The sequence below is a fragment of the Phaseolus vulgaris genome, chromosome 9 (genome assembly GCF_000499845.2).
Source record: "Phaseolus vulgaris cultivar G19833 chromosome 9, P. vulgaris v2.0, whole genome shotgun sequence".
NCBI classification, from domain to species: domain Eukaryota; kingdom Viridiplantae; phylum Streptophyta; class Magnoliopsida; order Fabales; family Fabaceae; genus Phaseolus; species Phaseolus vulgaris.
Window position 1 is genome coordinate 22698840 of NC_023751.2, and position 15384 is coordinate 22714223.

The 15384-nt window shown below is 28.5% G+C and overlaps 1 protein-coding gene across 2 annotated transcripts; it reads left to right on the forward strand.

Moving 5' to 3' along the window:
- The first annotated feature begins 2208 nt into the window (after nt 1-2208).
- On the forward strand, nt 2209-9279 carry LOC137821277 (beta-galactosidase 6). 2 transcript variants are annotated; one of them, XM_068625792.1, is made up of 18 exons: nt 2209-2490; nt 3326-3421; nt 3676-3788; nt 5056-5122; nt 5215-5307; nt 5405-5548; nt 5700-5794; nt 6224-6329; nt 6525-6609; nt 6685-6803; nt 6893-7057; nt 7158-7339; nt 7469-7560; nt 7644-7753; nt 7849-7956; nt 8124-8231; nt 8378-8523; nt 9005-9279. In XM_068625792.1, the coding sequence occupies exons 1-18, from the start codon at nt 2326-2328 to the stop codon at nt 9159-9161; spliced, it is 2151 nt and encodes a 716-aa protein (XP_068481893.1). In that variant the 5' UTR covers nt 2209-2325; the 3' UTR covers nt 9162-9279. The 2 variants fall into 2 exon arrangements, with proteins under 2 accessions (XP_068481893.1, XP_068481894.1); XM_068625793.1 differs by having other exon boundaries at nt 2336-2490; nt 3687-3788.
- Nucleotides 9280-15384: the final 6105 nt, after the last annotated feature.

Consider the following 15384-nt stretch of genomic DNA (forward strand, 5'->3'; position numbering starts at 1 on the left):
TCTAAAATATATTTTAAAACTAGTTATTAAAAGAGCAAATAAATATGTTGTTATAACTACAAATCCACATATTATATATATATATATATTTATAAAACTTTATACATCACCATAAAATCTGATATCTCATTCAAGAATCATATGTGATTACATTAAAAAATATTGTTAAAAAAACAAATATGTGATTAGCCAAAAAAGATATATTATATTTGTTAACTTTTATAATCATTTCTTTAAAATTATATTCACAAAAAGTTTCAATTAATTTAGTGTGTAATTTGTTGTTTACATTAACAAATGCTTATTTGTAATAATTATTATTATAAAAGTTAACATTCTTATTATGAATGACCATTAATAAAAATACTTTCACATTATTATATGTGTATTTGAGTAAAACTCATAGACTAATGTGAGTACAGTAGAATTGAGTCGTTTTAAGGAGTGAAAGTTCTCTTAAACCTACTTTTTTTTCACAAGATTTTCAAATCATAGACAAAAATCAAATATTAAGAAATTCAATAATTAATAATTATTAGTATTGAAAAAAGTGCTTGTTCCATTGATTGGATCACATGTCTGCATAAATAAAGTGAAATTACAGTGGAATTGTTGAACTGTTCCTCGTGAGTTTTCTCGAAAGGTATTTGCTCAACTGTTTCTCGTGGGTTTTCTTTGTTTGCAAGTGCTAATATCTTCTATTAAGATTCACTAAATTGGACTATTGTTAGAAATTTATTATTAAAATAAGATTTTTCTTAAATATATTATCAAACTAAATTATTCATGAAGTTAATTTATGATGATTTCCATGACACGACTGTATTTTTATTTTAATTAATTTTAAAAGTAAAATGTCCCATTTTAAAAAAAATAAAAGTTTTATTGTCATTAAAATTGTTAGCCGTATATGACTTACTTTATTAATAGAAAAAAAATTAAAAATATATTTTATTTAATAATATAATAAAACGATTCCATTTTAGTTATTAGTTTATAGAAACACTTTGTACAAATTTCTCAACACATTTTTTTTATAAACTAAAACTAACTTTTATATAATAAATTTCATCAAGTTTTTAAATTTTAATTTTAATTTAGTAATAAATTAATTTTAACTTATATAGAAATTAACTTTTTTCTCTTTTTCTTTTCTTTTGTTTTAGAAAGACTTTCATCTTTATTAAAAATTATGAAAAAGAATATCATTAAATAAAAAATAATTAATTATTATATTAACTAAATACTATTTTAGAAATAAATAATTATTAATATCTAAAATAATTTTTATTATTAATAAAATTTATAAATTAGTTTCTATATTATTATTAGCTATATAGACTTTAGTTACAATCAAACTATTAAATAAATATTAATTCTAAAAATAAATAAATAAATAATTATTATATTAATTGAAGTGTTTTACTCATTTTTAAGTATTAAATATAGCATTTGCATTAATTTATTTTTTTAGGATTTTGTATTTAGGGTACATTAAATATAACATTTGCATTAGTTTATTTTTGTAGGATTTTGCATTTAGGATACATTAAATATAACAATTGCATTAGTTTGTTTTTGTAGGATTTTGCATTTAGGATACATTAAATATAGCATTGTATTAGTTTGTTTTTTTTAGGATTTTGCATTTAGGGTAGACAGTTTTAATATTATCTGTGTGTCCTCTTCTGATTAATACTAATTGACTTTGATTTTTTTATAATTATGTCTTATAGTTTTTTAGGGTTTATGGTTTACTTTACATCATCAATAATAATAAATAAATACTAAATTTTGTTTAAATATTCAACTTTTATATTGTTGTAGAGTTTAATTTTTTTATTTTAACTAAACATTTTTAATTTATTATTTTTTTATTTTTATTTTATAAAAACTCATTTTATTTATTTATTAATAATTATTTTAAACATTAAAAATATTTTTTTTAATGTATTCAAAATTAAAATTATCAAATTTTTTTAATTTATTTTTTACTTTTGAAATGATGCTAGATAGGAAAATTGAAACAAAATAGTATTAGATAGAGAAATAAAAAAAAAGAATGGAAAAATAAAAGTGTAAATAGAGTTGTATGAAGAATTGAATCTAGTTGGCTATGCATTTTCCTTCTTTAAAGAAAGAAGTGATAGCACTCACATATATATATTGGTCACCCATTCCTAGTTTTGATAGTGACAAAGTTTCTTCCTCTACCTGGTTTTGTATAATTATACATATATATTCCTTATATATATATATATATATACATACACTCATAAAGTGGTGATAGAGGGTGAGAGAAGAAGAGATAAAAGTGTTGGGAATATGGAAAAGTGGGTGGTTTTGGTGATGCTGTTATTGTCATGGAAAATAAGGGAAGCTTTTGGTGCTAAAGCTGAGATAACATACGATGGAAGATCTCTCATCATTGATGGCCAGAGAAAAATTCTGTTCTCTGGTTCAATTCATTATCCTCGCAGTACTCCTCAGGTATTGTAATGTGTGTGCTATCATCATATTATGCATCTCTCTGTTTCCATCACCATCTTCATCTATTAACAAGAGAATGAGGTATTATAATGTCATTGGCAAAGTCTGTAACCACATTTCAAATCTTTTCTGCATTCATTCATGTCTGCTCTTTACAACTACATTTCATATAAGCCTCAATTGAAGTAACACACATTCTTTGGATTCTTGTGTCTGAATAATAATGCTTAATTAATCCATTAATGTTTTAATTAAAGTAGCTCAACTGTCCTACTCCAACATTAATCCTGTCTCTGCATTTAATTAAACATGCCCTTTTGTTCAGCTAACCCAGCTGCACTGTAGATAGCTCATAGCATGCAACCTCTTTTGAACCACACAACCAAATAATTTACAGTTGCAAATTCACTATTGCATCACGGGTATGCCTCAGAATGTGTTTTTTTTTTGTGTGCATGAATAAATGACAGAGCAGGTTCTTCTCAAACATTTTGGTTGGTTTGTGAAGTTTAGCTGCCCTCAACCAATAATTTGGTTCATCAAGAGACCACCCTTTTCCATATACATTTAATGCATTAAGTACCAGTTTATGGTTTCTCAATTTGTTGAATCAAAAACTAATCTTGCTTACTAGAGACTAATCTCACTAACAGGATCAAAGACTTGTCCAACTAAATTAGAAAATAAAACAAATACTGTCTTAGTATCTTACTTGTTTGCATAAAGGAGTGATGTATAAGTTTGTGAGGAGTAGACTTAACGTTTACATATGAATAACTTAAAAGAAGGGAAAATACGAAGAAAAGGAGAAAAATGAAGCATTGTTGCAATGCAGATGTGGCCAGATTTGATAGCGAAAGCAAAGGAAGGAGGAGTGGATGTGATTCAAACCTATGTGTTTTGGAATCTTCACGAGCCCCAACTCGGAAAGGTATTCTTTCTATTTTCATTTCATATCTTTATAAACAAAATTAAAATAACTTAAAAACAAACAAATAAGTGAATAAGTCATTTTTCAACACTATAGTTTTAACTTCAAGTGAAGTTTTAAGTTCTTAATTAAATACTAAATAAATATAAAAAATAAATTGTTCCAGTATTATTCTTTTAGTTTTCATGAAAAAAATAATGAGTTATTTGAGAAGAGAGAGATGAATATAAATTAGGGCTAAATGTGTAGAACAGTATGATTTCAGTGGGAGAAATGACCTGGTGGGATTTATAAAGGAAATTGCAGCTCAAGGAATGTATGTTTGCCTCAGGATTGGACCTTTCATAGAGGCTGAATGGACCTATGGGTAAGGGTACCTTTCTTCTTTCCACTTTCTTTTACATTTTTCTTTTAATAACTTACTACTCTTTGATATTATATATAATGTTATATATCCCATTATTATTCTTTATTTTTTTAAATGAACCTTCAAAATAATAATATCTCAATTACATTAGTCCAGAATTTAATGTAAGTTAAGCAATAATATTAATGTATGTTAAGAGATTAAAATGACAAACAAATAGTTAAGTTTGGAGACTCAAATAAAACAGTTTTAATTTTTCAATAGCTTATCAGGAGAATTTTAGTTTTAAGAATTAATATGATGATATATTACATTTTTTAGAACAAAAAATGTTTTATTTTTTTCTTAGAGTAAAATCTCCATGTAAAGTTATAATTTTCTAAACTCTTCTTTTCGTACGAGTTTAATTATTTTAAGCATAAACTTCATTTGTCAAATAAAAAGTTACGATAAGAATGATTTTTAGTAATAAAATCAATGAACTTTATACCATGTTTCATTATTAAATAACATCACAACCACCTCTATGCTATTAGGATATAAATATTTATTCTTTTAAAAATAAATATTAAATTTGGTCTGTAAAAAGTTGAATCCTTTAATAACCTATCATTTTGCATATAAGTCTTTCGGTTGGGATTTTTTAGGAGAAAAAAAAAAGGCAATTTCTCCTTCCACCATATCAATTTCAGCATGGACCCAATCAGCTATAAAAAATGACAAAAATACCCCTTCTAAATGACAAAAATAACCTTACATAAAAATGGGAAAAATTATTTTTGAAACTTTTATCTAAAATATTTTGGATTTCAACATATTTTTGAATTCTGAATTTTTTTATCCAGAATGTATTTTTAGTTTTGTGTTCAGAATTTTTTTTCCAGAATATATTTTTTTATTTCTCAATTATAATTATTATTTTGAATTTTTTAATTTAAAATAAATGTAGTTTTGGAAATTTAAAAAATTGATATGGTGCAGGAAGAATCTGCCAAAAAAGTTCGTCTTTCGGTTAATAAAACTCTTAACTCTTTAAGTAAATTTTTATTAAGAAATTAAATATAAGATAATAAATTATTCAAAATTCATTTTTATAAAAAATTGATTCATACAGTATCGTGTTAATTTTTTAGAGAACAAGATAAGTATTTACATTTTCTTTTAATATTGTGATGTATTATTGTTTATTTTAATCTCTTTAATTTTTGTGTGTAAAATGACTATAAATTATTTTTTTGAGAATGATTAAATAAACAAATAATTGTAGGGGTTTTCCTTTCTGGTTACATGATATCCCTGGCATTGTCTACCGAACGGATAATGAGCCATTCAAGGTACATAAATGGAACTATACCACACACTTGTAATGATGTGTTTAATTGTTTCTTTTTGACACCCTCTTTCATTTATGCATTCCACTGTTCAGTTCTACATGCAAAATTTTACCACAAAAATTGTGAACATGATGACAGCAGAGAACTTATATGCTTCCCAAGGAGGACCAATTATACTGTCACAGGTACATATGATCCCTCTCAAAAGCAAATAATTACCTTGTTATTTAGTTAATGTGTTTTATTTACACCCCATAATTGTGTACTACTGAATAATACAAGATTGAAAATGAATACCAAAACATCCAAAGGGCATTTGGCACAGCAGGATCACAGTATGTTCAATGGGCTGCAAAAATGGCAGTGGGACTTGACACTGGCGTTCCATGGATTATGTGCAAAGAAACTGATGCTCCTGATCCTGTGGTTGGTTCTACTAAGCCCATGAACTTGCTTATAAATTTTCAATTCTTTATATGAATGCTTAAGCACATGTTTGGTTTAACATTTCCTTAAAAGGTTATCATATGTTTTGTTTTCAAGTTGAACTAAACACTTGATTTTCCTATTCATGCAGATAAACACATGCAATGGCATGAAATGTGGAGAAACTTTCACTGGACCAAATTCCCCCAATAAACCTGCCTTGTGGACTGAGAATTGGACATCTTTGTAAGTTCCCTCCATTCTCTGTGTCCAGTTTTCTAATACATAATTTCACCTCATTTTTTTCACAGTTAGGCTAATTCTGGAACACACTGTTAAATGTGAATGATGCATGAGGTGTTACTATCCCAATGAATTGTTTTATCAAATAACTTAGAATAACATAATCTTTTGTCTCTAAATACTCAACAATGAATTCTTAAAATATTAGTTAATAAAAATTTTAAACTTTAAATCCTAAACTCGTAGTTATATTTAAATTAATCATTTAATTATTTAAGTTTGACATAAGATAGTTTTTCCCGAAAACCAACAGAATAAAAAGTGTCCATTTACTTAAAACTTTTACATGCCATCATCACTACTTTATATCTGTTGAAGAAAAAAAAATTATTTTCAACACAATTAACGTTTTATTCTTGTTGTGGCCTGAAGCTATCAAGTATATGGTGCACTGCCGTACATAAGGTCTGCTGAAGATATAGCATTTCATGTCACCCTTTTTGTTGCAAGAAATGGAAGCTATATCAACTATTATATGGTATTGTTACGAATTAAGTAAGCTTTATCATTTTGTATATAAGTGTGTACCAGTTAAGTGATGGCTAAGTTTTTCACTAAATATTGTGTCATGTGTACCCTCCAGGGAAACCCTTTTCAAATTTGAACCATCTTAATTAATCTTGATTACAGTATGTGTATCTAATTAACGTTTTTTGCATGCAAACTGACTTAGTACCATGGAGGAACCAACTTTGGGAGAACTGGCGCTGCTTATGTTATAACAGGCTATTATGATCAAGCCCCACTTGATGAATATGGTAAGTGTACAACATTATTAATTTTCTTCCTATCTCACCCAATTTGAAGTTTATGTTTGCAAATTTTAATGTTAGGTTTGCTCAGGCAACCCAAGTGGGGACATCTCAAGCAGTTACATACTGTAATAAAGTCTTGCTCTACCACTTTACTACAAGGAGTGCAGAGCAACTTCTCTTTAGGTCAAGTACAGGAGGTGGGTGCCCTCTCATTTCTTTCTCCAACAGGTTTATTTACACTAACCATAATTTAGACATTCTTAAAATTGTTTCATATTTTGATCAGGGTTATGTCTTTCAAGAAGAAAAAGGAGGATGTGTTGCATTCCTTATAAACAATGATAGAGCAAATAAGGTCACCGTGCAATTCCGCAACAGATCATACGAATTGCTCCCCAAGTCCATAAGCATCTTACCAGATTGTCAAAATGTTACTTTCAACACAGCAAATGTAAATTATTACTTAGTTAACATTACTTACACACATGCACCAAATCTTGTCAATTTAGTTTGATTTTATGCAGTCTTTTTAATATTTTTTATGCTTGTAGGTAAATACCCCAAGCAACACAAGGATCATTAGTCCTAAACAGAAGTTCAGCTCAGTGGATGTTTGGAAGCAATTCCAAGATTTCATTCCAAGTTTTGATGACACCTCACTAAAATCAAATTCATTTCTAGAGCAAATGAATACAACCAAAGACGAATCGGATTACCTTTGGTATACTCACAGGTTAGTTATCTGACTTCATTTCTGGCAGTCAAATACATATCATTCCTTACTACTATTTCATTTTTTATTCACATTGATATTGCTCTTAAACTTTGAAGTGACAACTGAAGTCATTGATTTTGTGAACAGGTTTGAAAACAATTTATCTTGCAGCAAACCAACACTTAGTGTCCAGTCTGCTGCTCATGTTGCTCATGCTTTTGTGAACAACACATACATAGGTACATAAATGCGCACAGACTTTATCCAAAGTTTACTTCAATGACTAATTCACTACTTTGTTCTAACAAACTATATCTTTTAGGTGGAGCACATGGAAATCATGATGTGAAATCATTCACCTTAGAGTTCCCAGTTACATTACATGAAGGGACAAACAACCTTTCTATACTTAGCGTTATGGTTGGACTTCCGGTACAATTTTCAAAGGAATTGATTAAAAATTTCATTATGCATTGTCTTTGTAATAGTTAAGTCTAACTATTATCTGAAATTGTTTTTACTAAAAGGATTCAGGGGCATTTCTTGAAAGAAGGTTCGCTGGTTTAATCAGTATGCAACTTCAGTGCAGCAAAGGAGAGTCTCTTAATTTGACTAATTCCTTGTGGGGTTATAAGGTTCTCTCTTCTCCTATTTTCATTTTATATCTTGTTCTACCAGTTGCCTATTTTTCTTGTTATATTTAATTAGTATAGTAGTCATCTCATCTAAATTTTACATTATACAGCATGCCACTAATTAATGTATGTGAGTCAAAAAAATTTACCCATTTCGTACATTGTAGGTTGGATTACTGGGGGAGCAATTACAAGTATATAAAGGACAAAATAGCAGTGGTATTGAATGGAGGGAACTGGGGAATATTAAGGAACAAACGCTCATTTGGTACAAGGTAAAATGATGCAGATGACCCTAATGGGCTATTTCCCATTTTCTGAATTACAAAAGCTAGCACAAAATTTCAGCATTCAAATTCTTTTATTTGTGTAAACTTGTTATAGAAGTGTGGTGATGATTAATGAAAATTTGAATTGTTAGACAACATTTGAGACACCAAAGGGAGAGGACCCTGTTGTGTTGGACCTTAGTTCAATGGGAAAAGGTGAGGCTTGGGTAAATGGACAAAGCATTGGTCGTTATTGGATCTTGTTTCATGATTCCAAAGGCAACCCTTCACAATCACTGTAAGTAACAACCCACCTAAGCACCATTAGTTTCTATCATCTGTGTTATTAAATTAAGATAGTGTAATAGTATTACTCCTTCTCAACTCAAATATAAGTAAAAAAATCATGTTTAGTGAACTTAAATATAAGCAAATTTCAACTACCTCATAATGTTACTATTTTAAAAATACCCTTATTCCTGGGATTATTTATACTTCTATATCATATTGTATAAAGAACAAACAGACAAGGAAGAAAAGATGAGAGAAACACTTTAACTGCAATCACGATAGTGTGTTTAACAGATCAGATCCTCTGCTACAATTTTAGTCAACAGCGTGCAGCCAAATTCAATCCATTGATTAGTTAATAAATAATAGTTTGAGATAGAGAGAGAATAGAATGAATGGCTCAGATTTTGGCTGCAGAGAACATGGTGATGTAGAGTCATTAGAGGATCCTGGTTCTGTAATTAATGCTGTGTAATATGTTGGCACAGGTATCATGTGCCTCGGTCTTTCCTTCAGGACTCTGGAAACGTTTTGGTTTTGGTGGATGAATGTGGTGGGAACCCTCTTGGAATCTCCTTGGACACTGTTTCAGTCACAGATTTGCATCAAAACTTTTCTAAATTATCATTTCCTTCTTCTTCTTAGTTTAATATTTGATAGAAGGAACAAAAGAAAAAAATGTAAATCTGGGAGGTGGAACATTTATAACTTGGCTTGTACTCATGATGATAATATATTATATTTTTGAAACCTCTGCAGATCAGGATTGATTCTTTGTGATATAAATGGTAATGCTCTTCGATCTATGTATGTGGCAAGAGAGAGTTGTTTATAGAAAAAAAATCTGATTTCACCTTTTATTTATTAAAAGTGAGTTTAATTAGGCCTAATGAAAAGTCATTGATGGAGATAGGTGGTAATATAGTTGAAGATATTTTAGAAGTTTTGAGAAACATAAGATAAAGTGTTGGGACATTATAAAAGAAGAACGTGGTTGCGAAAACATTGGTTAGGGTGTTGAGCAACAGAGATACGGTGGATCCATGTTAAATTAGCGATGCACATACTGTCATGACCCCAGTGTTGCGGAAACATAATTCAATCTAATCGTGGATAGGTTTCAGTCTCTCTTGAATTCCTACAGCAATAAAAAGATGCAAATACAAAAACAAGAAGAAAAGAGAGAAACTATATTATATCATAAATTTAGAGAGTAAATGTATTAGATAATGTAATCCATATAATAAAACATGTGTCAATATATAAGATTAAGAAAAGATAGAAAATGTTTAAGATAGTTAAGACCACCCTTATATGAAAGATAAATGGTAGAGGGTAGATAGTTTAACTAAATTTAATATTATTATAGTCTCTCTAGATGGTCATATGTGTTAATACATCATAATTCTTCATATTTACTCCAAATAATGGAAAAACTTTTGTACTACATTGCTTTATCTTCAATGAAAGATTAATTCATTATTTAGAACAACATTGATGATCTTAACAATAATTTTGTAAATACATATGTAGGATTTTCCTGGTAGATCCATAATTTTGATCTCTATAAATTCAACAACATCTTTAATGAAGTGTAGTCTAATATTGACGTGTTTGGTTCTTTCATGGTATGTTTGATGATTAGGTAGATATATGAAATTTTGACTATTACAATTAATACTTAACTCTTATATCATACCCTTCAAATACAAAGTTTCTTTCACCCTTTTCATGAGAATGATATACTCAACTGAATAGTAGATAAAACAACCATAAATTGCAAACTGATTTTCCAATAAACTGCAATTTCAAACAAAGTGAAAATATACCCAAAAATCGATATTCTAGTGTCCACATTCACTACATAGTTTGCATCTATAGCCCTTACACAACTTCCTTGCCATTGATAGAGCATCTTTACACTAGTATGGGCAATATTGTTTCATTGAAATATCTCAACACCCACTTTAAAGCTTCTCAATGAGCACATCCAAGATCTACTATGAACCTGCTAACCACAGTAAAAACATGCGTCAAATTCAGTCTACTACACATCATTATATACATGATTCTCTCTACTCCATTAGTATATGGAATAGTCCACATCTCCCTTCTGTCTTCCTCAAAACTAGAAGCTTGGGTAATCAAGATCTTCGTGTGATGGAAAATGTGTACTTACAGGTTTAGGTTCATGCATTCTAAATCTCTCAACAACCTTTCTCAAATACCCTTGCAAAGATAAACACAACACTCCAACAGTTTGATCTTTTTGCATATCCATCCCAAGTATTCGCTTCGTAAAACCAAGATTTTTCATCGCAAACTATGACCTTAATCTTTCTTTGAGTGTTTTTTTTTATCTCATTTTATACCAGTTTTCTATTAGGATATAGTCTACATATAAAAGCAAAAACAACACATTTCTTTCTTCTTCTTTTAGGATGTAGATGCAACTATCATAGTTGTTCGTTTGAAACTTCGTCTGTCTTAAGAAATCATCAAACTTCTTGTACCACTGTCGTAGACTTTACTTCAAGCCATACATGATTTATGCAAGAAACACATCTTTCCTTCACCTTCAACAACCTTAGGTTTACATGCAGACGTTCTTCTCCAAGTTACCATGCAAAAAAAGTCATTTTAACATTCAATTATTTCAACAACAAATTGTACTGGTTAACAATTAATATCAAGATCCTTATCAAATAGTGTTTTAGATATGTGAAATTTTTTCACTATAGTCTATCCCCTCCACTTGTATAAAACCTTTTGTCACTAGTCTCGCCTTGAATCTTTCTTTATCCACACCCAATATTCCTTCTTTTTCTTGAATACCCACTTACATCCAACCACCTTCTGATTTTTTAGCAAATAAACAAGTATCCATGTTTGGTTCCTCTTCAAAGATTCATTTTTTTCTTCCATGACACATTTTACTTCTAACCTTTTACTCCTCCTCTTACCTTTTTGAAGCTTTTAGGCTTTAAATCTTTTATCTCTCCAGCTACACTAAAAAAATAGCAAATGAGATTAACATACTCAAACTATTGTGTAGGTTTGATTGTCTTCCTCTGTCTCTCACTTGTAAGCTGATAGTTGGAGTCCAAATTTGCACATCATAACCTTCTTGAGTGAGGAGTAGAAATTTGATTCTCATCGTGTGATGTTTCGTCATCTAACCCCTATTAAATAATTTGATCTAATCCATAAGAATCCATCTTAGCGTGAGCTTTCTCCTACTCTTGCTCTAGATCTCTACATGTCATAGAAAGTGTCATTAAATGTCACATCCCTGCTTATGAATTCCCTAGGTTTAAACCTCTACAACTTATACCCTCCACTTTTTCATCATATTCAATGAACATACACCTCTCTACCTGTACTTCTAATTTATCGTTCTTGACATGTGCAAATGTCAAGGTATGTAATCTATTAACTTTCCACTTCACACCTCCATGAGAGTCTTAAATTTTAGATTAGATGATTGACTTCTATTTATCAGATAGATGACAATGTTTGTAACTTTCCCTTAGATGAACTTAGAAAAACCAGTTCCCAGTAACATACACCTTATCCACTCTAAAATGGTATTGTTCATCCTTTCAACAAGACCATTTTGTTAAGATGTATATACAACCATCTTTTGCATCTTTATATGTTCTTTCCTGCAAAGCTCGTTAAACTATTTGATACAAACTCCAATCTATTGTCAGTTGTATATACTTTATGTTTGGTTACCTTTTCATTATCGATCAGGTGTGTGACTCCTTAAATCTTTGAAAAGTATAAGTCTTACTTTTCAAAATATAACTTCACACCCTCTTTGAGTAATTGCCTATGATGATAAGGAAATAAGACTATCTACTATGAGTCTGAGCTCATGTTAAATCTTAAAGGTCTGCATGAGTATACCCAAACAGTTTATTGGATATATGCATGCTTATTAGACTCAAACTTCAATATATGAGGCTTTCCAAGTATACATTGATCACAAATTCTAGTATGTAATTAAAGCTTTTTTTCATCCCTTTAGCAATGGTAAATGCTCCCTTTAAAATCTTTATGGTACGTTATTCAATTTTGATTGTCAAACCCATTAGATTGAACATACTAATCAACAAAAGATTTCTCTTGAGATTTGTAACATACCTCACATATTACAACAACATCTCTCAGTTGTTAATCATCTTCGATCTAACCAACCACGTGCCTTGCACCTTACAAACTTTATTGTTCCCAAGAAGAACTACACCTCTTTCTTTAAGTTCTAATCTTAGAGGTCTTTTAGGATCTTATTAAAATCTTCTATTTGTTTTACCTTTGATCTTAATTATGTCATCCTAAACGAATACAACTATTGCTTCAAACAAAGTCTATGTGTCAAAGTTTTCGTCATATATAATGACTCAAGTTTCATCTACATTGACATAGAAGTTTCATCTATGTGTCCAAGATACAAAATTATGACACTTCTAACTTTGTTGATCATGTTAGTCTTCTCTTTCTAAGACAAAGACATTGAAATTTTTGCCTCACCCTTAATCGGATTAACACATCTTTGTTGTATCAAGATAACTTCCATCTTAATCTTTCATAATTTGAAATTGTTTTCACCACAAAACTTCTCAATGTCGAACTTGGTAGTCATGTTTTTAATTCTTTCTCTTTTTGACTTTCTTTCTTTTATTCCCAAAGAAGACAACATTAACAAACACTACTAGAAAATCATTAAATAATAACTAAACTTGGAGACAAAAAATAATTAGTCACTACATTAACTAAATTATATATTATTTTAGAGACTAAAAAATTATTGATATCTAAAGTGATTTCTATTGTTAATAGAAAATTATAAATTAGTATCTAAATTAGATATCAAGGGTTTAGCTATATTTTATATTCTAAAAGATTAATAAAGACTAATTTAGAATATAAAGTACTTAGAAGTTAAAATCTTGGTAGCTAATGGTTATATACCAATTTAAAAATTACTTTATAAACTTTTATTAATAATCAAAATATCAATAGTTTTAATATTTTATAAAATAATCTATAATTTAATTAATATAATAACTAATTATTTTGATATTTGAAATTAATTTTTATTTAATAATTTTTTTTTGTGAAGAAGAAAGAACACACAAACAAATTATATTAAAAATTTCTAAATACACCATATATGCATCAACCCAATATAGTCCAAAAAAGTAAAACATATCTCTATATATAAAATTAAAAATAATACAAAACTGCTAACTTAAATAGTAGATGATAGACAACTTAAGTAATCTTTCTACTCCACACTTTCTAATAAATAATCTTCAATATTTTTCATAAGACCATCATCATTTAATTTATACAATTAAAGTAGAACGACTATCTAATTGTTTTTTCACTCATCATTTATCATTCCGGTTTAACTCATATCCTATCTCAAAATTATTGGTTAAGTTGATTTTTTAAGTATTTCTTTTTCAATGTAACCCAAAAATAATACATGCGCCTACACTATAGGTTGAATATGTGAATGGAAAAAGTATTTTAAAAACTATATTTTGGCAGTTCAAAAACTTTTTGTTATATTGATTATTGTGTTTCTTCTTTATATAAAGAGAATTAGATTTTCATATCTCATATACGTTATCGGTATCTATCCACGAAATTCGTGCACCGTCTTTTTTTTATTGATGTTCAACGAATTAAAAAAAATAAAAAATAAAATGTCGGTGATGCATATTTTGTGACAAAACTCCCAAGTTTTTGTTAGACATGATGGATAATTATGCACTCAATCACCAATTATCGTACCTTATAAAAACCGAATCTTTCCCTAATTCAATTAAAAATGACATATTTTTTTTATGAATGTTTAGCATTCAAAATATCCATAAACAATCGAATAAAATATACAATAATACTTAAACACAAGTTTCAACTATAAATATTATAAAAGGTTTAAATCTAAATTAGAAATAAATGATAGATATTTTACTTTTATCTTTAAAAGAATCAAAATACTATTATTGTACCTTTTCCATTGAGCTTGGTTTTTCTTTCGGGTTCGGTCAAATATCAAGTCACTTTACTTATAAAATCTCGAGGCTGGAGAGCATAATTGTATACACTCTCAATTTTGGTCATTTTTTTCTTCTAGGATAAGATCAAATCTCCAGAGTTAGAATTGTATATCCTCTTTGTTTAAGTTGATTTTTCTTTTACGTAAGATCGAACATTAAGTCTATTAAGAGATTAAATTATGATTAATCTTATTCAACATGACCATGATATTTTCTCCATACATTAAATATGACTTAGTTAATGAGAAAAAAATTACGTTTTAATTAAGAAATTTTTGAGACTTGACAATTATCAAACTCAAACACTCTTCTTAAATGGTGTGTCTGTGTCGGACACACATATTAGACCACGACACATATAAGATTGGTGAAGTATCCAATTTAAAAATATTGTTGGATTTCTAACAATTCTAACACAGTTTTAACACAATTTAAAAAAAAGAAATATATTAATTTTTTAAAAACTCAAATTGTATAAATTTTTAGTATGAATATAAAAATAAAGAATAAATCCTTTTGAAACAACCAACCATGAAAAACATCGTTATGCTTCAAACAAAAAATTGAAACATAATTTATATAATTTATAATTATATAATATACAAATTTGTGTCTCATGACCTATATTTTAAAGATTATACATATTTCTATGTCCTCAGTATCCATGTCGTATTACATAGCTTCACAATCATCATATACAATAAACAAACTATTACTTTATATATATATATATATATATATATATATATATATAAGTTAAATATAAAAAAGACATAGAGTAAAAAAAACAT